This window comes from Diadema setosum, chromosome 5 (assembly GCF_964275005.1).
Source record: "Diadema setosum chromosome 5, eeDiaSeto1, whole genome shotgun sequence".
NCBI lineage: Eukaryota > Metazoa > Echinodermata > Echinoidea > Diadematoida > Diadematidae > Diadema > Diadema setosum.
Window position 1 is genome coordinate 24,993,088 of NC_092689.1, and position 24,003 is coordinate 25,017,090.

The 24,003-nt window shown below is 38.8% G+C and overlaps 2 protein-coding genes across 3 annotated transcripts in view; both read left to right on the plus strand.

The window, feature by feature from the left end:
• The first annotated feature begins 3,850 nt into the window (after positions 1-3,850).
• On the plus strand, positions 3,851-4,627 carry LOC140228804 (carbohydrate sulfotransferase 11-like). The gene has a single exon (XM_072309078.1). The coding sequence runs from the start codon at positions 3,851-3,853 to the stop codon at positions 4,625-4,627; it is 777 nt and encodes a 258-aa protein (XP_072165179.1).
• Positions 4,628-10,009: 5,382 nt separating this feature from the next.
• LOC140229216 (bone morphogenetic protein 1 homolog) overlaps positions 10,010-24,003 on the plus strand; it is a 48,768-nt gene continuing 34,774 nt past the window's right edge. The window contains exons 1-2 of one of the 2 annotated variants that reach the window (XM_072309487.1): positions 10,010-10,162; positions 23,293-23,469. In XM_072309487.1, coding sequence (XP_072165588.1) covers positions 23,352-23,469 — 118 coding nt within the window. In that variant the 5' untranslated portion in view covers positions 10,010-10,162; positions 23,293-23,351. The remainder of the gene's footprint in view (positions 10,163-23,292; positions 23,470-24,003) is intronic. The other variant, XM_072309488.1, reaches the window with a different exon arrangement.

Sequence of the window (24,003 nt, forward strand, 5' to 3'; positions counted from 1 at the left end):
TGGTGTAAGCCGGTATACTCCCTTCACTCATAAAAGAACAGTTAGTCGATTACTTTTTTTTTGTTTCAAACAATATTTTATTTCGATTCCATCATCCATCGTTGATTACAATTCAACATTTAGTTGTGTTGCTTGCTGCGTGACATTTCAAACGTATATCAAAATATTACAAAATAATTCTTAGGACTGTCATTGTGTCAATTTCTGATTATTCTACTATACAATACACAGCAACTGCTTCACAAATATAGTCATCCCCGCAATAATTATAAGATCAATTTTTGATAATGCCTAATGGGTCAGCAATACCAATATGTATGTACAATACACATTACAAAATATATCCATTGACTGCGTCCTGTATACTCATCACAGCAGTAATTATTAGATAATGAAATCAAATATTGTTGAGGGGTCAAACAAAAGGCCTGCATACCTATGTATCAGGGGTCAACAAAAAGTCTACATACCTATGCACACACATACATACAAAAGCTTTACAAATCTACATGATCAGTGTCTGTACATAATCCATACCTATAAAACATTACCCCTTCATCGCTCACCCGTATAACCTCATCAACACTTCCTCCTCTAGATAGGCATACTCCAGGTATACCTCACTCCAGCACAGATGCACACACACACACACACACATACACACACACACACCCACAAACACCGAACCTGTTCAACAAACAATCAACAACAAAAAGCACAAAGAGGTAGCAATAGATGCGGAGTACGAATCACCGTGTCATAAATTGATTCCATTTCCTGCTGTGCAAGGCCAGCGTCCCTCATTTCATTGCTAATTTCCTTTCTTCTTCTCGACTTTCTAACATTCTTTCTCTAATTTCTCTTATCAATGGGGGCCTGCTCTTTTCCTTCGAAAATACAAATATCATCCATTTTATCAATAATATCAAATGGTTTATGAGTTGCCCTTTTCCAATATCCTGCGTTTTAATACCGACATGAACAGATTGCCAATCTAACTTTTGCATCTGGGGTAAAACAAAAACTTCACTACACAATTTCCAAATCTGATTGACTTCCCCACAATAAAAAAAAAAAAAAATGTTCATGAGTCTCAACCTCAGAATAACAGAATGTACATTGGTTATCTCCTACAAAACCAAAAGAAAATAACTTAGCTTTTGTATATATTAAACCATACAACATTTTATATTGAAATTCACGCAGCTTACAATCAAGAGTAGACTTCCGAGGCCTTAGAAAAATCAATCTAATATCTATTTCCTCAAAATTATATAAACCAACTAAATTATTATATGCTGATGATGTTCCAATTCCATCCCTCATCAATGCTTTATAAATAAGTTTTGACGTTATATCTTGTATATGATATATTTTATTCTGCAAATAAAATTCAATTTTCAACAGAGTATCCTCCATATTCATTTCTTGTTTTAATGTACCCTTCTATGATGACGGTAAAGCTAAAAATATTTCAAACATTTTTCCAATCATTTCTTCACTAAATCCTAATCTTAAAAACTCCCTTCTCCCTTTAAATTCCCCATTTACATCTACCAAATGATGAACTTTATATACATTCCTAAGAAATAACTCTTTATCAAATATTGTATGTCCATCAATCAAAATAAATTTATTATTAAAGATTACCTCATTCCTTTTTGAATCCTCTTTCAGGATCAAACTTCTACTTCCCATCCAAACCTGCAACATATCATTGTAAAATTCTGGTAAAGTTAACCTAAACAACCCTAAAATCGCCTTACTAAAAAAAATCAAAATACCTCCCACCGATTTAGTGAAAAACTTAAAACAAAACTTCCACTTCATACTATGATCCCCTAAAATCAAACGCTTAATCCACATAATTCTTTGTGCTTTAACAAACACTCGAAAATTAATGAACTTTAATCCTCCCCTATCATAATCTAAATACAAAATATTCCTTTTTATTTTATCTCTACCCCTCCAAATAAAATCAAACACCACCTTATCTAACTCCTCAAATACCCAATCAGGTGTTACCATGAGTGAAGAGATATAAATCAGCTTTGGTAAAACAAAAATCTTTACTAATTGAACTTTCCCCGTCAGCGTTAATCCCTCTGTTTCCACCATGATAATAATCTCTTTATCTTACTCAAAATCTCCTTATAATTCATAACTTCTTTAACATCAGGGTTCAGAGAAAAATATATTCCTAATATTTTACCACATGTTCTACTCTACCAAAAGGCAACACACATTCCTCCCTCGGAATACCTAATAACAACACATACGTTTTCTCATTATTAACTTTTAAACCAGAAATTTGATGAAATTACCAGTGATGTCATTGATCATAACCCTTTGACTAGCATTACGTGTAATTCTGCTTACCGAGTTTTTTGATAATTCCCAACTAGAATGTGGGATTCTCATAAGCTCACACACTTATCATTTCTAATAGACCTCTCTCCAGATCTGCGGCAGACAGAGAAGTTACTGCGGCAAGCGACAATCAAGGTAAGTAAATAGCCAAGGAATTGTTCATGAATTGCTCCTGCTCAAGAAAATCTATCATAAGCTGTGCAAATGCAATGCTATAATGTGCGTTGGAGTTGATAGTATTGGCTGTATGAAATCTAATTCAAAAGAAATTACTGTGCTAGGCCTACCTTTACACCAACGAAATTATCCTTATCCTATACATGTACAAGCTCTTTACATATTACACCAATGATCATTGACAATTGACTATAAGGAAACAAACATATTACATTTTATGACTTGTGAGTTTACTCTCTTTCAAATAATATTGTTTGACAGTATAATTTGACAAAAGATGAACACCTTGTATCATGTAGTACAGTTTGTTTGATGGAAATCATTGGATTTAATTGTTGTTGCTTTGTTTGTGCGTCTGTTTCTTACTCTTGTCTTTTAGTGGATTTCCAACCCCTTTTTAAACCTATTTTATTGATCCTTTTGTCAAGGGGAGCCCACATTATACCAGCATTATCTTCTCAGTAACTCCCTCCATTTCTCGCACAATGCATAGACTTATTGTTTACTTCATGTTTATTACTTCAGTACTCATTGCAATGTATCGTTACTATAAGGTTTTGATTATTGTTTACTCTGTTCAATCCACATTGTCTTGAATATTATTTCTCTGTCAGAATGAAAATTTGATGTATTTTTTCGAAAATGGAAATAATTTGAATGAAATTGAGTTGAATTGAACTACAAAACTACACAACTTTCAACAAATTAGTGGCTTTTATACACACGCACATCACTCACCATTGCAATAATAATCACATACCACTTGGTACGCATGATCGTCACCCAGTCGCAGCGACATATTATTGTTCTGTTCATGGCGTTGCCTGACTTCACACTTCTAACACACAGCTTCACCTTCCTCAACGTCTTCCATGTACCTGGTATACTTACTTAGTCTCGTTCATGAAGTTGTTAAAATAAAAAGTTAAACGAAAGCTAAACAAACAGTGCCTTTCAGATGAGGTGGATAGCTACTATTGCATTCGAAAACACATGAAGATTTCTTTTTTTCAGTTCAATTTCAATTCAATTGACATGCATTTCTATTCATCTACAAAAAAAAAAACCCTCACAAAATACGCATTACACAATTATTTTTGTTAAATCATTTTGTGGTGCATGATAAAAGCATCATGGAGTATTGATATATATATGTATATATATATATATATATATATATATATATATATATTATTTCTTTTTTAATTTTCTCTTTCAGTCACCTAGGTTTCATACTCCAAACCCTTCCCTAGATGATGTTCAGAAAAGACGAAAAGAAAACCTTCTGGCAGCCTGTGCAGCCATGGGACTCAACACTACCTTCAATCCAAAAAGAGACCTATTGAATCCAAACCAGCTCTCCAGCCTACAAAATGTGCTTGCAGTACCCAAATCAAAACTCATCTACTGCTATGTGCCTAAAGTGGGCTGCACCAGTTGGAAATCACTTCTCCTCCAAATGGAAGGGCTGAACGCAACTAGGGATCCTCACAAAGCAGGGAGTGCCGCTTTCAGGAGCCTCTCAACTTTCGATAGTGAAGGAGTGAGGGCGCTCTTCAGGACGCATCGCAGCTTCATGTTCGCGCGGAACCCCTTCTCCAGACTGCTGTCTGCCTACCGTGACAAGATCACCCTGGACAATACCTCTAATTGGCGGTGGTTGCTACTAGCGTGGCTGCAAAAGTCAGATCCTGTCGTTGCAGCTACCTACAAAGCGAAGTTTAAAAACTTCACATTCACAGAGTTTGTAAAATTTTATCTGTCTTCCCAGGAAAAGGATGAACACTGGCGGGAAATGCATAAGCTATGCTCTCCTTGCTTGCTTCACTACGACTTTATTGGTGCGTTTGAGACCTCAGAAGAAGAAACCACACACTTCTTAAGATCGATAAACGTCTCAATGCAGCTGCCCCGTCTACAGAAGAAAACAAATAGCTCAAAACCAACAGAGCTCCATGAGTACTACTCTCAGCTTCCTGTCGATCTTCTGCAGAAACTGGTCGTTGATGGCGGTATTGTGACGGACATGAAGATTTTTGGTTACGACGTTCCGGAAGTCATCAAAGAGCTACTTCCATAGGATGAAACAATAAATGGTCCTGCTCTTGCTATGAATACGTTTAATATCATCATAGTGTTGGTGCTATGATTGATTACTTTGAATATGACTACATTAAGGACTATCAATTTGTGCAGAGTATAAAATGACATTTATAAATCATCACAGAAAGACAGCGGCCACTTTGGAATTTTGCAGCTTGCACGTGATCCAGAGGCAATAATCCTCCCTCTACATGACAGCATTAAAACTTCTTTGTCGTATCCCTTCACATCATCTGAAAACCTCTCGCTTCTGTTCACGATTTTATTGCTAATTGTACAGCACATCATGATAAACATTCGATTTGACTGCGGCATCATAATATATATTTTGAGGACCTCCCGAAATTATCTAAATTAATTTCCGTATAGATTGGCCGTGAGGAGAAGAGCTATACGACTTTCGTTCAGAGAAAAGTGATAAAAACTGACTTCAGGAAGGACACAACCCCAAAACCTGCTGGAAGCTCAAATACGCGCGATGCCATGTTGAAACAAGACACAGGGGGACTCGCGTTTACCTGAGTATCACCAGTTCACCTTCTAGGCATTCCTGCAGACTATACTACTACTGTATCTGAGAACATTGCAAACTTAGGGGGGGGGGGGGGGCAGCTTTGAGGGCTTCCATGGGGCTTGGTGTCCATAATATCATTCATATTCCATCACACTGGAAAAACAATACCTGCCAAGAACATCGTATCTAGAAAACTTAGCTGTACATTTAAAAAAAAAAAAATTAAATGTAGAAATTGCACCCCCCCCCCCATTCCTTCTCCGCCCAACCCCCTGGCATTGCCTGGATCTACTATGAATAACCTGGAAAGTGCATTCAATAATGTATTTACTCAGAGTATATCCAGTTTTAAACATTTTTTTTTCCTTTTTTGTGGTCCTTGTATTGTCACCATTGCGATAACTCACTGGGTGTGGTGACAAATTTGACGATGTGTGTACAACAAGAAGAAGAAAACGTGTTGCCCCCCCCCCCCACACACACACACACACCTGGATCTGCCGTGAAAAAAAAAAAGCAGCGACTGGGCAGTCATCAATCTACTTACTCACAGGACAAACTTATCCTATCTCTTCTAGTTCTAGACAGAAAATTAGTTAAGATTTCTTAAATTTGGGGGAGGGGGGGGGGGCAACCTCATCCTGCTCTATACCTCTGTAAAGTGGAAGGGCGTGTTTCTGTTTCTCTGAGACCTAGGTGCTGTACTTGGATAATTTTAGTGGAGAAACTTTTTCTTTCGAAACTATGCGAATTTCCGTCCCGGCAGATCAAAAATGACCCCGTTCATCATTTCCAATTTGATGAGACGTTATTTTATGATGTTTCATAGATGCTGTGCCCAAGTAGTTCAAGCTTAGTATTAATTTAATTGTTGTTGTTTTTTAATTTCATTATTGTTGTCGTTCAGCAGCTCAAGAAGTAAAACAAAAGGAAATAAGCCACAATCTGAATATTGGCGATATCACAGGGGAAAACTAAACAGTTTATGTCATTAATGCAACACCCCAGACCAATACATCTTTGTAGTTGGCATATGGATGGTGCTGTTCGTCCTGCCGAACTCGTGGACCTTTTTTGCCTAGTGTCGGACGCGTGGGGCTTATTTACCGTCTCGTGGGTCTTTTGCACGTTGTGTCGGACTCGTTAGCTTTATATCCCAAGTTTCGGAGCCGGGCATTTTTGCCTAGTTTTGAACTCGTGTGTCTTATTTGCCTAATGTCGAACTCATGGCCAGGGACTCATGGACCTTCTTATATTTACCTAGTGTCGAGCTAAAAAAAAAAAAACCAATTAAACAAACAAAACAAACAAACAAACAAACTGGTATGCTGTACTATATGACGAACACGTGGGCCGTATGACTCGTGATTGTCGGTCTCGTGGGATGATCCTGTTCTTCCACTGATCAGCGAGTTCTTTAACTGTTCGTTCGCAACAGAGTACCGACATAAATAAGTTCTACCGCCCTCTAATGGCGGGAAGTATCCATGGCAATAAAGCTTCATCCTCGGAGCACCATTTTCAACACGTCTTGGTCCAATTTCATGAAAAAAGTTTACAAAAATTTTGAAAGTTATATGATAATGGAAGTAGCCACACTAATATCTTGGAAATTTACAAGTTACTAGTTGGTGCTAAGCCAGTATGCTAAAATCCCACAGTCGAAACCACATTCATTATCGTATATTGTCAATGGTCAAACTGCTTTTTGACCGGATACCTCACCCCCTAGTCAACGGTAATGTCTTACCCTTTACCTCTTTAACTTCTTTTTATCACTTCTACAGCCAGTGGCCAACCTTTCTAAAGAATTTTAGTCATATGAGATCCTCAAAGTTTCTCATTTATACAGTATTACACATTGATGTATTGGTAGCAGTATTGATTGTGACATAATTTGTAGTTAGAAAAGCTTTTACATTTTGATTATTTACCATGTTTCTAATAACTTAGTATCATCATTTTCTCATTACTGATGATACAAATACTGCTGCTATACTGAAATTAGAGCACAAAGAATTTCAAATACTTCCATCACAATTTGTTACTTCTGCCACTTCTGCAACTATCAAGCAATACAATAAGCCTTTCAATGAGAACGACGACAGTACTATTGGTACTTTCAGTATACATTTGCTACTACTTCTACCATTACCACTATCACTATCACTACTATTACTGCAACTGCTCCTCCTACTACTACTACAACCTTCCATTCTTACTTATGTAACTAATACGCGGTATCAAACCACTACTGCCACTGCTCCAAAACATATCAATTTACAAGAAAGGTGAAATAAATGCCTTGCAGAACAGTGCAAATATTATCAAAATCGGATATGAAATAAGGTATTTATGATATTTTGAAATCTGATTTTTTTTTTCTGGAAAACACTTCTTGACCTGTCGTTATGAATATTCAAGTCAGCAAGTTGATGATGTCATGCTTGAACATTTCTTATCAATTTCATACACAGAACGGACAAAAGTCTCATATTTCAGCTGTTTTACAAGTAACATAAAACTTGCCTTGAAGGGGATGGCTAGTAACTGATCAGTGGGAATCAGTGGGAATGCTGGGGTGATTGTTCCAATCCTTGTGGGATTCTTTTAAGAGTACATTATATATCTATTGTTGTGTGAAAATTATTTACTTCAGAATGGTCTCATATTCAAGTAATGATGATGATGATGATGATGAAACAGCATTTATACAGCGCCATTTATCTGTAGAAACATTCAAAGGCCCGATAACGATCGCCCCGTCACTGTACAGGCATGCTAACCTGGAAACATTACACATTACTTGCATATGAGACCATTCTGAAGCAAATAATTTTCACACAACAATAGTTATATAATGTACTCTTAATGAATCCCACAAGGATTGGAACAATCATCCCCCAGCATTCCCACGGTGATTCCCACTGATCAGTTACTAGCCATCCCCTTTAAAACCACTCAAAAGAAAAAATATATATATTCCTGTGATATATTTTGATATGGGAATATGCTTTTACCTGTATAAGCTAAAATATACATATTTTTTAATGTCATATATAACATAATTACATGAAAAATTGTGAGAGCATTATTATTATTAACTTTATTTTCATTTCCATTGAACAAACAGGGGAAATTATATACAATGCATTAACAGAACATATTTGTAACAATTTCAAAGAAAAACGTACATGTGATCATGACATCATCAACTTGCTCATTTGAATATTCATAAGGATTTGGTCAAGAAATGCTCTCGAAAAAAATATGAAATTTCAAAATGTCATATCTCCCTTATTTATCATCCAATTTTTGTCATTTTTGGAACGTTCTGTAGGGATTTTTCTCTTTCTTTTGATTTTATCTATTTTTCTTGGGGGGGGGGGTTGATTTCCTCTTTAAGTGCTCTTTTTTAACACTGCCAATACTACCAATAGTGTTGTTAGTGTCATACGGCCAGGAAATGATTCCACCTCCCTGATACGACAGAGAAAATCCCACACATACTCGAAAAAAGTATGAAAAAATGAAGAAGAAGAAGAAGAAGAAGAAGAAGAAGAAGAAGAAGAAGAAGAAGAGATGTACAGTTTATAGGGGAGATAAAAAGAGGAGAATGAAGGAAAAGAGCGAGGAGGTAGAGTAGAAAAGGCAGACGAATAAGGAAAAGAAGAGGAGAAGAATGATGCGAGAAGGAAGAAGAGGGAGAAGAAGAAAACGAAGAAAATGTTGTCACGGCATTGTCATTATTATCACAGATTACTGGATAGATGACACGAATCGATGGACGAAGCATACACAAATCGGGAAGAGAGAAAGAGAGAGGGAGAGAAACCACATGGTATCATCCTGACACAGGGCAAAAATTAGAGTTCAAAATATTCTCACGTTTTCTTTTTCTTTTTTTTTCTTCTTCTTCCTTTTTTTTTTCTTTTTTTTACAACGGGAGGTTCAATTTTGGGTGCCGTATGTCTTTATGCAGCTGTACTGCGTGGCAGGTGTTCCAATAGTCTGTTGTCTGGTCGCTGCTGTCAAGTATGTGTTCCAATTTGGCTTCTAAATTTGTGATAACAATCAAAGCCAAGTTGCATTTTCTCCGTTTTCCACTAAGATACAAGATACAATTCAAGGTTAATATCTAGACACGGAAACAAAAATATGACGCAATGTGAAGAGATCACTAATCACTATGGTTTTATGTATTTCTCCTGAAACATTATTTCGAGTAGGTCCGTGATTTCTATAAAAGTTAAACACTATGACTGGAATAAAGGCTACGCGCAGGAAGGCAGCGCACGGTGCTGGTGTTATAGCCATCTGACGCTGTAGAGGGGTGGGCAGGAACAAAAGCGGCTTGATAACTTCACTCCCAAAGTTCGCAATAAAAAAAGTGCCTGCGTCACACCGCTGCCTTTGTCCGATGATCCTCCAGCCGCGGAGATTGGAAACAATTGAGGGGCTTTTCGTTACAGAGATCGAAACTCAATCGCGGAGGTGTGAAAAGCCCCTTTCTTCTGCAGCTCTTTCTCTCACTATTGGCCCTAGCTGACTGGATACACTTGCATCTTGAGTGTCTTGGAGCGAGTGACAAAGCTCCTGGGATTGTACGGAATAGGGTCTAACCATCGCCTTTTTTGTGTCTGCTCAGCTTTTTCCAAGCTTGTGATCGCATGCATAGAGGAACGAGAAGAAACGAAGTTAGTGTGTCATAGCGGGATTGCACACAGCCGTCACCGGGGAACTTACGGGGTTATTTTCTGGCCGTCTGTCGTCGCTTAGATCAGAAGTCACAGATTTATGCGAGGAAGTAATAACATTGAAGTCGACGTTCGTTCTACTTTTTTTCCCTTCTCATATTTGATGATGTTAACAGATTCCAGTAACAAACGTTGAATGACCTTGTTCGATGCCGTGGTCCGTAGCCCTTTGACGAGCTGGAGTTTTTCGTCTTGATAAGTCCACTTGTGGAGGCAGCCAAGACGTCAAGACCACTTTCAGGTTTGTGTGAAACACAGTTTGCATTGTGATGGCGGTAACATGAACCAATAGCTATGGCTGTTACGGGTGGATACACGACTACAAATCTCAGGCGTTTATTTTTATGAGTTTTCCTTTCAACATCTTGTTTTTTTTTACTTGTTATTCTTCTTTTTACATCATCCTCCAACTTGTTATAAAATCTTTAGTTCTTGTGCTCTGAAGTCCATTCTTAATTGGAAAGCATTTGCTTATTGAGAAGCTGTCTTGTGCTAATGGGACTCCCTGTTTCTTTTGCTAATCAAAGAACTTAATTGTCCTCCTACAATAGCAATGACTGTGACCGCATATAAAGAATTTAATTCCCCTTTTTACCACAATTTTGCTTCGCATATGGGGCCTACATGTATATCAAACGTGTACTGTCTGTATGTGTAGACATTGAGAGAGAGAGAGAGAGAGAGAGAGAGGAAACAGATCAAAGAAAGAAACAAGACGAAAGACATAGGAGTATAAAATGCGAGAATTTTCTCCGCTCCCTCTAGGCTCTACAAATGTAACTTTTACGGTGATTCAATATTATTTGAAAAGCTTTCAGAGAAGTGAGCGTTCTGAAAATATAAACCGTTGGATATTGATAGTGCTGTCCGTATTATAGACTGTGGTCATGCCAGGAGGATGTTCCACTTGTAAGTATTTGAAAATGCAGGACATCGTAATGACAGCGACGTCGGATCCCTTCTTTCCACAGACATGGAAGGATTCAGAGATCAATGTTTGCCTGTCTACCACCGAGGAGAACAGTGAACGCCCACAGATAGGGCGGTGGTGGTGGGGGGCGGGGGGGGGGGGGGTGGGAAGGGGTCTGTCCCACCTCGTTGTATAGGACTGTACTCCTCGTACAGAATATTGTGAAATATAGTGAAAAGTCTGCGTCCAAATTCCAGTTGTGCGAAAATGCTCATGAATTCACATCGTTCTTGGCCACCCTCTCTTCCTTGACAATTTCGTGACAGGCCCACATAAGTGTGTGTTTTTTTCTTTGACAATATTACTTGAAAGCAAATGTCCATTGAAACTAATCCTTCTGTTTGTTCGAATGCTTGAATTGACGTTTGTTCAAAGAAACTAGTAACGTCTTTATCAGGACATGCTTGTGCATAGTTTTTATGATGACTTAGACCCCGTTTACACCAACCGAAAGGTCGGCCTCGGGCCGGCCCGAGGCCGGCCTTTCGGTTGATGTAAACGCACAAAAGTCGAAATGCGGTACCGAATGGGGTACCAAATTGCGGTACCAAATGGCGGTCCGGCCTTTCGTTGGTGTAAACGCAAGCGGACCCTCATGCGCGACCTGCCCCCTCGGCTAGCGGTAGAAATCGTGCTGACGTCACGCACCGGTTTGGTTTCATCAAAGATCGTACACTATGTACGATCTTTGGTTTCATTTTAACTTGTGTTCACTTCCGTTGTGTCATTTTGTGGAGCTGGGTCCGGTGACCTGCGTATAGAAAACCGGCTGCTGTCTCAATAATTTTTTAGATTATTTCCTTCTTGACAGGTATAGGTCTTTATATATGTACATCTGATTTGTTTACCCTTATTTTTCCGATTAAAATTCTGTAATCAAACGTCGGAGTAAAGTTGTCTATATTAACAGAATACAGTAACCCTTTCGTTTACAACATTCCCAGTCCATTAGATCGCCACAAACGACGAAAAGTAAACACGCGGGAGGGGATTTCTCTGCGAGGCCGCTGCTCGACAAGGCAGTGTAAACGCACGAAAATGCGAGTCCGAGGACCGCAAAGCGGGCCGGCCCATCACTGTAAACGGGGTCTTAGATATCCCAATTTCTCCACACAACGAGCTGCATGACGTGGTTGCTATGACCCCTGTATAATGTCCAAGACCCCATAGTTGTTTTAGCAGCTCATGCAATCTTTTGAAGCCCGCAAATGAACATTCGGTGAGCAAGTCATCGAACCGGAAAGGAAAAGACGACCTATCAACTTCTTTTTTTTTTTCTCACTAGCGCTGGAAGGACTATAATTATACCCTTACCAAGTATTGAAGTGAAATTAAAACAAACTGAAATGAAATCAATACCAATACATTGACTAAAGAAATGTTATCGCAATATACCAAGTGCCATTTTATTTATCATCTAAATCTTACGCCCAACATATTATTGATATTTGATGTTGTTTGTATTTTCTCTTGGGAGGTAATTGGGGTAGAAGTCTCACATAATACCATTGATGACACCAGTTGCGTTTATTACGATTTAAGCTCTACATGCCTCTTAATAGTAATGGGAGATCAGTCTTAAGATGTTTTATCGCCCTATAAATGATAGCGAGCACCACGTTCTAGACTGACCAAGGAGGTATGTATAGTAGGCAAGCTTGCATTGAAATAGATATGACAAGCCTCTTTCCTACCAAGGGCTTGCCTATCCGTTCCGCCATGGTGTTGGTGTGTCTCAGATTTCACGACTACGCCTTCTCCATCCACTGATCATATACAGACTTTAAAAGCATCCACTAATCATGCATTTCTTAAAGAGGAAATCCACCCAAAAAAATAAATGAGCTGCAAAACAAAGAAAGAAAAAAATCCCTACAGAACGATACAAAAAGGACAAAAATTGTATAAGAAATAATGAAGATATGATATTTTGACATTTCATATTTTTTCAGAAAACTCTTCTTGACCAGTCCTTATGAATAGGTACCCAATGAACGAGTTGATGATGTCCTGTATACCTTCACAATTTATCATGTATGTTATGTATGGAACTCGAAATTAATTTCGTTTTTAGGTAATACGGGTAAAAGCACATTCCCATACCAAAATATATCAGAGGTAACATTTGTTTTGTTTTTTGTTTTTATTTTGGGTGGTTGTAAGGCAAGTTTCAAATTTATACAGCTGAAATACGAGATTTTTCCCGTTTCTGTATTTGAAATAAATAAGAAATTGTTAGAGCATGACATCATCAACTCGCTGATTTGAATACTCATGACTGGTCATGAAGCATTTTTACCAAAAATTGAAATTTCAGAATGCCATAACTCCTTATTTCTTATCTGATTTTGATCATTTTTTGCACTGTTCTGCAGTGAATGTTTTCTCTTTCTCATGAAATTGATTAAGTTTTGAAGTGATCATGCGGACTTTGAAGGCATCCGCTGATCGAAATGTACTTTAAAGGGATCGTATAGTTTTGGTTGAGACCTAATTTCAGGTTTCAGGTTTCTAACATATATTATTTTGGTGAGGTAATGAGAAACCCCGTATGAAATATACATGAAAGAGCATGTAATTCCATGAGGAATTCAACATTTATTTGATGAGAATTGGTTTTGAAATGGCTGAGATATCCAAAACAGAGCGATTCTAATAAAGTGTGGGACCCACCTTTTATTACTTAATGGCTTTTTTTTTTTTTACTTTGGTTTTGGATGTTTCAGTCATTCCAAACCCGATTTTCATCAAATAAACTTTGAATTCCTCTTAAAATGGTATGCTCTGTACTATTTCATAAGTGTTTTCTTGATATCTTGCAGAAAGTTAAAATCCCAATTCTCATCTCCACCAATACTGTACCATCCCTTTAAATGCATCCATGGATCATGCGGACTTTAAAGGAAACCAAAACCCAAAGAGCAATGTGGATTGTGTGAAAGCAGCAACATTAGTAGAACACATTAGTGAAAGTTTGAGGAAAGTTTGAGGAAAATCGGACAATCGATGCAAGTTAATAATTTGACAACAATATAAAGAGAATTTAAAGAGAATTCTTTTTAAAAAATTATTTTTCATGAAAATGACACATTCCATCAACTTGATATATTGACATATGTTAAGGATAGCAATTATTTCCCCTTCTTTCTGAAAGCGGTTAGTGAAGTGCCCTTTCATTACGCTAGAAAAGTGAAAGCGTGTTGAATTTTCTTTATATTTTCTTTACATTGTTGTCCACATAATATGATATCATAAAACTCAAGTAGTCTTCTTATCCAGTGGTTCCAACATCAAAACTTTTAGAATTCATAACTTTTGCATCGATTGTCCGATTTTCCTCAAACTTTCACTGATGTGCTCTATTAATGTTGCTGCTTTAACTCTTAAAATCCACATTTTTCTTTGGTTTTGGTTTCCTTTAGTATAATCATGTTTGATTTGACTGTTGTGATATATGAAATTAATCAAAAGAACAATCAAATTTTGATGAAATCGGGAGAAGAAAAATTAGAATGTTGCATCAAACCATTTCCCGATTTGTCAAAAACAAACAAACAAACACCCCACCAAACATTAATATCGGTCATACTCACAACACCAGTTTGACGATGAGATGATGTCATGAGTCACTCCTTGACATGCGCACAAATCTATACCACCTCTCTTCATTGAACCAAGTCTGAAAAGAAGTCATGGTTATCGAGATATGAATAAGTTGACAATGTACTAGAGTCGCAATGACTAAAACACACACACACACACACACACACACACACACACACACACACACACAAACTGATTGTTTCGTAAGACGTGTGGTATAGATGTACCGAAATATTAACATTTTCTAGATTGTTTGCATAGCTTTGGAAATGGTATAAAAATGAGGGGTGGTACGTGTTGGTACAATTTACATTCGTTGCCTTTCTACATGTTGACCGCCGTGACTGAATATGAATGCATGCGACTTCTGAAAATTCATTTTTGTTTGATTTCAACCTTAACATTTAGTAATGCTTCCCATTAAAGGTGAAGCTGCGTGTTCAATAGGACCTCTCCAGGACTATCTTGCATTCATAAATGATCGAGTTGAATTCACCTGTAATTATGTGTGTAGTCTCCTTTTCAACACTCACAAGAACATCCTGTTTATGTGACTTGATGCGAACATTAACATCTTAGTCTAGAGACTGGAGTGACGATGTCACAGAAAGTTAGCCTTTCCTCAATAAACGTCTGCCTCGTCAATGTTTACAACTTTTGCTGTGTCCCAAATATTTGTCTCGCTATTGGGCTTTCGCTGTCCTCCATGTTTCCTATCCACAAAAGGTCATGACTGAAAAAGCCGCAAGTAATACAGGAAGGCCTCTAATTGCCAACAAAGTCAAGAAGAGACACAGATGGAGCGGAGTGAAATAGAAAAGACGGAAATGTTTGGCAGGATAAACCGCTCTGTTTTTCCTCGTTCTGCAGTCCAAACCTTACAACACTTTGTGGAGGGTATGCTCTTTACGTTTGAATGTATGCGATCAAAGCAAGAAACGTGTTTTGCACCTAATAGAGATCTGATGTGTGTGAAAAATCACAGTAAAATATCGAAAGCAATTGTCTAACTATTTTTGCATTTGAGTGTTATGGGGAGCGGTGTAGGCACTTCCATACTGATGAAATATTTTACCTTATAAAAATCAAAAGTTTTCAGTATGTTTGCAATTTAATGATCTTTAATTTGTAAAGGTTAAACCATTCCTACACGATATTTTAATGGGTATGTCAATGTCATAATCATTAAACATTCAAAGGTCAAATAAACCATACGAATGTGATCAACATGCCACAGCATTCTAGCAGAATCATTTAGCCTGTGTGAGAGTACAGTATATTGCATTGTTCATCTCCTTTCGCAACACCTTTTTCGTATAGGCCTACTGGTATACTGCCTTTTGTCGGGATTCTCGCTGGTTAATGGTACCATGTTTATGTCCTAATGAAGATCCTCTCACGGAGAGCACTTTCAAAGTTAATCTTTTTTTTTTTTTTTTTACAAGTACATGTAGGAAAAAAAAAACAACTTGATGGCCAAAATTGTATATCAACACCTCCATAGTACAATCAGATGAGAAAAATCACACACAGACAGATCGAGAGATACCGCGCGACAGGTGGAAAAAAAAAAGAAAAAGATGTTTAGGAAGGATAGCAATTACAGCTCAATGATTCCAATTCTTTCTTCTTCTTCTTTTATTTGTGAATGGGCATTCAAACGTCCAATACATCTTATAAATTGTTCACATTAAACTTGTCTTTGTCCGTCCTACCCCAGTGTCACCTCAACAGTGTGATCGCACTTACGATATGATAGAACCTGGCACACCCCTTCCGATGAGCTACTTAACCCTATAACCAGAAAAGCCATCGCGATTTCTGTTGCGGTTTTCTCATAAGCTCTCTCCATCACTATTACCAGCGGCATTCCAGAGAAAAAACACAACAACAACAGCCCGCGGTATAAAAATCCAGGTCAAAGCCCGAATGTGATTTTAGGAACCCATCAGGACGAAAAGAAACCAGAGAGAGAGGGAGAGAGAGGGGGGGGGGTGGGGGGGGGGGGTGGGGGAGGAAACTCTACCCTTTACTCATGATCGTGAAAAAAGACATCGAGTAATGTAAGTGTGAGCTAGTTGCAGTTAGCAAGGAGTCGACCGTGCCAGAGCCAACATTGGACATTTCAAATTTGTGACATAATTATGCTTCTTCATTTTTTAATAGGAAACATATTGAACTTGTTGCAAAAAAGTTTGTATTAATTCTCTTTTGCGTAGCAAAACAAACACTTATATTGTATAATCCCCCTTCACTTCGCTAGCCTTTAAAACAGATGAAATAATCCCACCTAATATTGAAGATTAACGGATCTCAAGCTAGAATTTTTGGTCACCTAAGAATCGGAAGATATTGGAGGAGGCAATTAGAAGGGGTAGAGAGAGAGAGAGAGAGAGAGAGAAAAGGGAGAGACATGTAAAGTAGTGAATACCTCGTCTTACTCTGCCTCCCATGAAAAGCGATGTGATATCTAATCGTGTACAGAGAGATAGTGCACTTACTCGTATCAGGTGAGTCTCACCTACCTGCTCGCATAGAGTTGATATGCCAGTCCATTCGTTGAATTTGAGTAAATCAGATCACCAGGAGAGAGTTGGAAGTCTCCTTTAATTCGGACGTAAGGTAAGAAAACCATGGAGTTTTCGGTTACTCGCAAATTACAAGGGTTAGTGTAAATCATAATCATAATGCCATTTCCACACAAGTAGCTTACGAGTTACTTATCTGTGGTTTTATGAGTGGAACTTTAAAAAAAAAAATCTTATTCTGTACAGTAAGTTATTGTTAAGTTCTTTTTAGTGTCCATCTTGAGACGGAGGAGCGTAGTTGCTAAACTATCAACCAAAATATGATTTTACAAACTAATAGGAACAGTAAGGTGTGACATCAACCCCTCGTCAGTTTGTAATACTGTGCTAATATTCAAAATTCATATTCAATTCGTATTTTGACCTGTCCACAGTATGATGAGCAACAATACTTTTTTGTGTGTGTGTTTTTTTTTTTTTTTTGGAATTTGAATACTCTTTTTGTGTGTGTGATAAGCCGGATCTATTGAGAAACCAATTATGCTGATGTTCGTTCATCCCTATGTGGTTCCAGTCATGTCCGTGAAACATTTCAATAAGTTCTAGATATGTGCGATTCTTGGAGATTTTCGCAGTTTCTCTGCAATGAGATTTGATCACCAGCTTTTCCATTAAAGCTCGAAAGCTGTACCTGAAAACACTGGTCATTGCCCTCCGTTGAATCTCCCTGCTGATGTGAGGGTCTGTCGGTGAAACTGCCATACTCTGGAGCTACTTGGTACTTGGCTACTTGCTTGGTAGCTCCATGGTCATACACTCCTCAGTCAAACTCCTACAAGCTCTTATAGAGAGTAATGTAAGATGTAGATGTCTACACAGGTCTGTTAATAGTTCCTACACCAGTGGCGCCGTGTCCACACCAGAAATGTCACGTAGCTTCTTGATATTTTTTGGCAATTTCAGACCAGTTACTCCAGTAGACTGACTCAAAAGTTTGGAGCTCTGGGGCACTCTTTCATTCGGAATAGGACATTATAGAATGTTTGATAGGACTAGCACCTGTCACTCTCTTATGCTGATACTTTTTATTGTTATTGTTTGTTTTTTGTTTTGAATGCTCACTATTTCCATTGAATTTCGACCCACACTGTTTTCCCTTTTAGAACATGACGTTGGTTATCGGTGAAATCAAAGCAATGGTTGGAGAGGATTCAACATACTACGTCCACCTTCTTGAATTCCATGGGAATATTAACTTTAAAGAAGATGCATGCGACCCGAAATGTCTGATCGTTCAGTCGGGATTCTTTCAGCATTGACCTCTAAAGAGTAGGATTTTGGGGGCAGCTGCTCTGGCAGTTTATTCTTCTCAGACGGAACAACAATTCATGTTTATTCTTGCATTCCTCGCCTCGGTAGCGAAATAGCGATGCTGAGAAATCGAAGTGCTGTCGAAATGGTAGTATGTTTTACAACCATTGTGCTATTTCAAGTTGCCTTCTCCTTCTATAGTGTACCAACATGAAGCAGGATTCATAACCACGGGTGATATGAACCTCCGTCAACCTTCAAACAACGTGTTATGTGATGCTCTTGTGTTGTTCTTACTCCTGCTAACACTCCTACTTGTCTTTACGTCTCACGTATCATTTAGTTCATTGTTTTAGCCCTTAACCCGAGCTTGCAGCTTGCTCTTGAAATTGTGGAGGTTGGTTACATGAAGAAAATATGACTCACCTTGTCAAAGATGTGTAAGCCTTTGATATGTAAGCTTTCCCAAGAGTCTACCAGATTTATGCTACATGTACACAGATGAAATTTAGTATCAAGACTTCACTGCACTTAAGCAACCGGTGATTTGACTCAGTTGGTTGCGCGTCTGCCTCCAGATCCAAAGGACTCAGGTTCGATTCCCGAGTCTAAAACTGAACAATATTGTGTGTAATCATACCGTCCCCTCGGTAGAGGCAAAACACTCTGTCCTTCGGATAGTAAACTGGAGGTCCCGTGTGTGAGAGAGTCACAACTCATGCTCGAAAAAGATCCCACTTCATTCATTCAAAGAGCAGGGTGCATAACCAGGTGAAGTAATCTCGCCTCGCATCCAATTGGATTTCACTGAAGATCAGCTAGGGCAGCTGAATATGGGCTATCCAATCAGCTTCTTAGATGGAAAGATCAAACAAACAAACGGATGTCGCAGTGTATGTCGAAAATATCTTGAAACTATTATTATTCTTGACCTTTTTTTCCAGAATGTTCAATGCGTCATGCAGTCATCCTTTAAAGCAGTGAATTTAATCCCACTGCAAATCTCACCTCACACCTAGACAAGGAATCAAGTGATTCTACGTTAAACTTGGCAAGGATGTATATCGCACCTGTACTTCCTTGGGCTGAGCCAGTGATGCGACTCGATCAGTCGGTACTAGTATAGTGCGTCTGCCTTGCAATCGAATGACTCGGGTTCGAGTACCCTTGAGTCCGGCTGAGCAAAGTCGGGTGTAATCATGGAGCTACACTACAGATGCACGGTTTAATCATGCTGTTCCCTCGAGTAAGAGGCCAAAACACAAAATGAAGGTCCTGTTTGCGAGGGAGTCACAACTCACTCGCGTAAAAGGTCCTACCGACGTCCTTGCAACAGGGATGTGAGTATTCACCTTCCTGCTCGCAAAGAGCTGGGTGCCTGCGAATTCCAGTGAAGTTGTCTGCCCGACGTAGGCCTACCCATTCCAGAAAACGGGAATGATGCCGACCCCTGGTGGTTCACCCCAGGTGACTAGTAATAGTCAGCAAACAGTATCAACCAACGCATTGTGTCGTACCAAGGAGGTAGGCCTACTGCAGGCTCGCCTAGTACCTCGTTGGCCATACGAGGAAGTAGGCCCTACGGTACATGAGGCTTTGAAGGGGTTTATTTTGTTCGAGATTTCATGTTGCTTTGCCAGCTAAGGCTGTAATTCCCCACGTTTAGGACCAAGACTACTCCATTGAAGAGCTTGTATTGTTATACCACCACGTACAGATGGAATCTGTTAGGATTGGTGGACAATTGCAATCGTCAAGGGTAAACACCATGACAAAAAGCACATATTATGTCTTCCATTGCTTATGAAGCATTTGGCAGTTCAGGAATTGGACGTAATTACGTTGCGTGTAGAGCAATTAATCAGTGAAGTCCAAGGTAAAATCATCATTACCTAAATAAATACACCTGTAGATTCAGGAGAATTGTCTTTGGTAATCTTGCTTGCCATTTTGTGCTGCAAGGCGATTGAATGGATGGATTGTGCATTGATGATGTTAGCCGTGACTGCATGGTGAACACGTCTCGCGTACTACCTTATCCACACAAACCGAACACCTCGTTGTATACGGATCTGAACAAAACAATACACAATCGGTGGCGGATCCAGGGAGGACCTCACCGGGCGCACGCCCCCCCCCCCTTTTTTTTTTTTGAAACAACAGAAATAAAAAGAAAAAATGGGGGAGGGGTGCATGCGCCCCCCATTTAATTCTGTAAACGCGTCCCCTCTTTACAGAATTCCTGGATCCGCCCCAACACGATGATATATTTTGTGGCAACCACACATATCAATGACTCGGAAAAAGAAAAAAGAATATAGTCAAATGCATCGATTGTGTGTGCGACCAAACATGGAACGGTGTGTGAGAAAGGACGAATGTGTACTGAAGTGACGAGGAGGACCAACTGCAAACGGTGTACAGGTAGAAATGGTAAACATATTTCTTCTGTCATTATAGATGGCAGTGAGTATACCGACCAAGAAGGTATCACCCAAGAAGGTACCAGGGGCCTGGTACCTTCTTGGTATCACACACCTCCTTGAGCCAGCTGACCTCTCTCCTTCGGCCTCCACTAGTGCTCCAAAGACTTGACCCCTATGGGTTGGTGACCTCCATCTATAGGAAGGCTATACCTTGTCGTATAAGAGCGATGTCCAGCACATTATTATTTGGACATTGCAGAAATAATCACTGAAGCTTGGTGTTAAATCTAATTCTAATGACTGTGATTTTATTCAACTGTCATATTTCATTGTAATGTGTTTGTTATGTCACATGATTGTCACGTTTAATGAGGCTAAGATATTGGGTCACCGCATTGGTGTTATAGGGTCTGCGTGATGTCATGCTGCGATCTGTTACGTTATGTGGGAAGAATTGATGTCCCCAAGATATATTTCTGCAGCTTTCAGTGAAGTGCACGGGATAAATGACGTAGAACTCGTGGCTGTGTTTGCGATCCTGAATGTCGAACAAATAGACATCTTGTATCTCAATCACAGGCCGTTGTCATTACTGAGAGATGCATATTGTTCACCGAGGCAGAGTTCTGGTGTGTCGATCAAATCTCCGGCCAGCTGGAAGGGCGATATGATGTTGAAAACTGGTCGAGAGGGCCAATGTGTAGACTAAACCAAAATAAAAGCATAGAGAAGAGCTTTGTTGGAACATAGCGTTCGCCTGTCTTGAAACCATGCAGAAAGTCCCTCACAGATCATATCTTTCCACTTTTGAGTGAAAGAACCTTTATCGTTGAAAACCTCTGTTTCTATTTCATTTTATGGGCATGAACCTCCAAACTTATCATGTGGAGTCTGTGAAGTTATGCATATTATCAATAGAACACACCAGTGAAGGTTGAGGAATATCGGAAAACGTGTTTTTGTCAATGAAGTTTATGTTAAGTTCATGTGTCGTTATTGCACTATATAACTTAAGATGGCTACAGCCCACGACAGTAATGTCACACTAGTCGAAGAACATACTGGATTGTACTGAAAAAACAAAACAAAAAAGAAAACAGAATGGGTCAAATGCAATTTTCTAGCACAATGAAAGAGCACTTGACATAGCTCCTTCAGAGGGTATGAGGAATAGTGTTACCCTTGGCGTGATGTCAATAAGAAGTCGAGAGAATAGGTACTTTTCCACTAAAAATACATTCTGAGGAATTCTTTTCTTATATTTTCCAGGCATTGTTCAACCACTGTGACATCACTAAATGTTGAAGCCCTAGATCCAGAGGTGATTTATCCAAAACTTCTGAACATACTGTCCGATTTTCTTCGAAGTGAAGTTTCTTCGAACTTCACTTCGAATTCACTGAACCTACCCGAATGTTTAGGGTATATTCCCCACTGAGCCAGAATCAGTGTCTGTAACCGAGCGTAGGGAAAAGGAAGACAACGTTGCCAATCTTTGCAGCTGCAACTTCTGTTTTCAACTGCAATAAGTGGGCGATGATGATGTTATCGGATTGTTGACCACAAATCTGTCGTTTTGTAGTACTACCCTCGTCTTTTTGCTGGTGACTGAAAAGAACTTTGAGGGATGGATTCTGTATTTTTTTCTGAGAGATCTCTTGAAAGGTCTTTTGTTCGTTGGAACACTTCTTTGTCACATATTGTGATCAAGTGTCGAGTGATGCTAGGGGGAGATTACGGGAGGCAATATGGAAGAGAGGGGAATAGAGAAAGAAGAATATCGTATTTAATGGCATGGAAAAATAGAATAAAACGATAGCGAGAAGTATAGTAAAGAAAGTAGGATAGGTGATGGATAACTTAACATTAAAGTAATTGGAAAATGAATAATAAGATGTATGATTAAGTACTCAAAATCTTGCATTTTAGTTTAAAGAATTCTTGATTTGTTTGATTGATTGTTTCTTTGATTTTCTTCGATACAATGTAATGTACCGTTTTTCTATATCTAACCACTGAATAATGAAAATGAGAAAAAAAAATAGTACAATGTACATCTCCCGCGAAGTGTCGTCAGATTGTCGGGTAGGTCTCTTCGTCTCTCGTAATCGATTTTGTGGACGACGTAACTTACTGTCTAAATTCTAGATTTAGATGATGGACAAATCCAAAAGTAGATCGGAATTCTCAATCTAATAGATTTAGAAGTCAATCTAACTTTTAAGTCTAATTTTGGATTTGTCCCTAACCACAACCCCATAGATTGATTTCCAATCTAAGGAATTTAGAGAGTAACCATTCGAGGTTACTCTATAACATTATATATATAAGGACAAAATGCAGTCACACCAACATTGTGCAAACTAATGTCCAACTTACATTGTACAACAGAGTATTCGGTGAATCCACACACAGACACAGACACACACAGACAGACAGACACACACACACACAAATGTTTTTGAAGGGTTAAGTAAAGTGTACTGAAGTTCCATTTTCCTCTTTTGCCTCATTCTCTTGATGTATCTTCTAGGTAGGCGAGTACAGGGACGAGAAGGGACGTGAGCTAGACTCCTCCCGACAGGCTCTAATATGGATATTTTATCCATGGTGTCGCTATGTCTTCTCGGCTTCATTCTCAGTCTTGTGACTTACATCGGAGAAACAACACGCGTTCTTTCAGATGACATCGCAAATCCATGTAAAGCGGGTATGTATACATACTGTTTAAAGGAGAATGGCACTCAAATATAATAATAAATTATGTGGATTGAATTAATATGCAGCATTATTAGCAGAACGCATCAGTGAAGTTTGACGAAAATCGGACAAGCCGTTCAAAAGTTTTGAGCGTTTAACTTTTGAACGGCTTGTCCGATTTTCGTCAAACTTCACTGATGCGTTCTGCTAATAATGCTGCATATTAATTCAATCCACATATTATATATTCGGTGCTGCAATAACATCGCTAAAACGAAAATTTCGTAAGCATGGACAACGGCATTAAGAGAATACAAAGAGCATTCAATATTCATATTCATTTTTCTAGCAGAATGAAGAAGCGCATACCTCTCAGAAAACAGGAGGAATTGCATTACCCTTCACAATTGAGGGAATGTGCACTTCCAATGAAAGATAAGGTTTTATGTAATACTCCGCATATTTTCTTTATATCGTTGTCCACGCATGACGTCACGAACTGTCGTAGTGTTGTCATTCAGTGATTGCGGCACCGACACTTAAA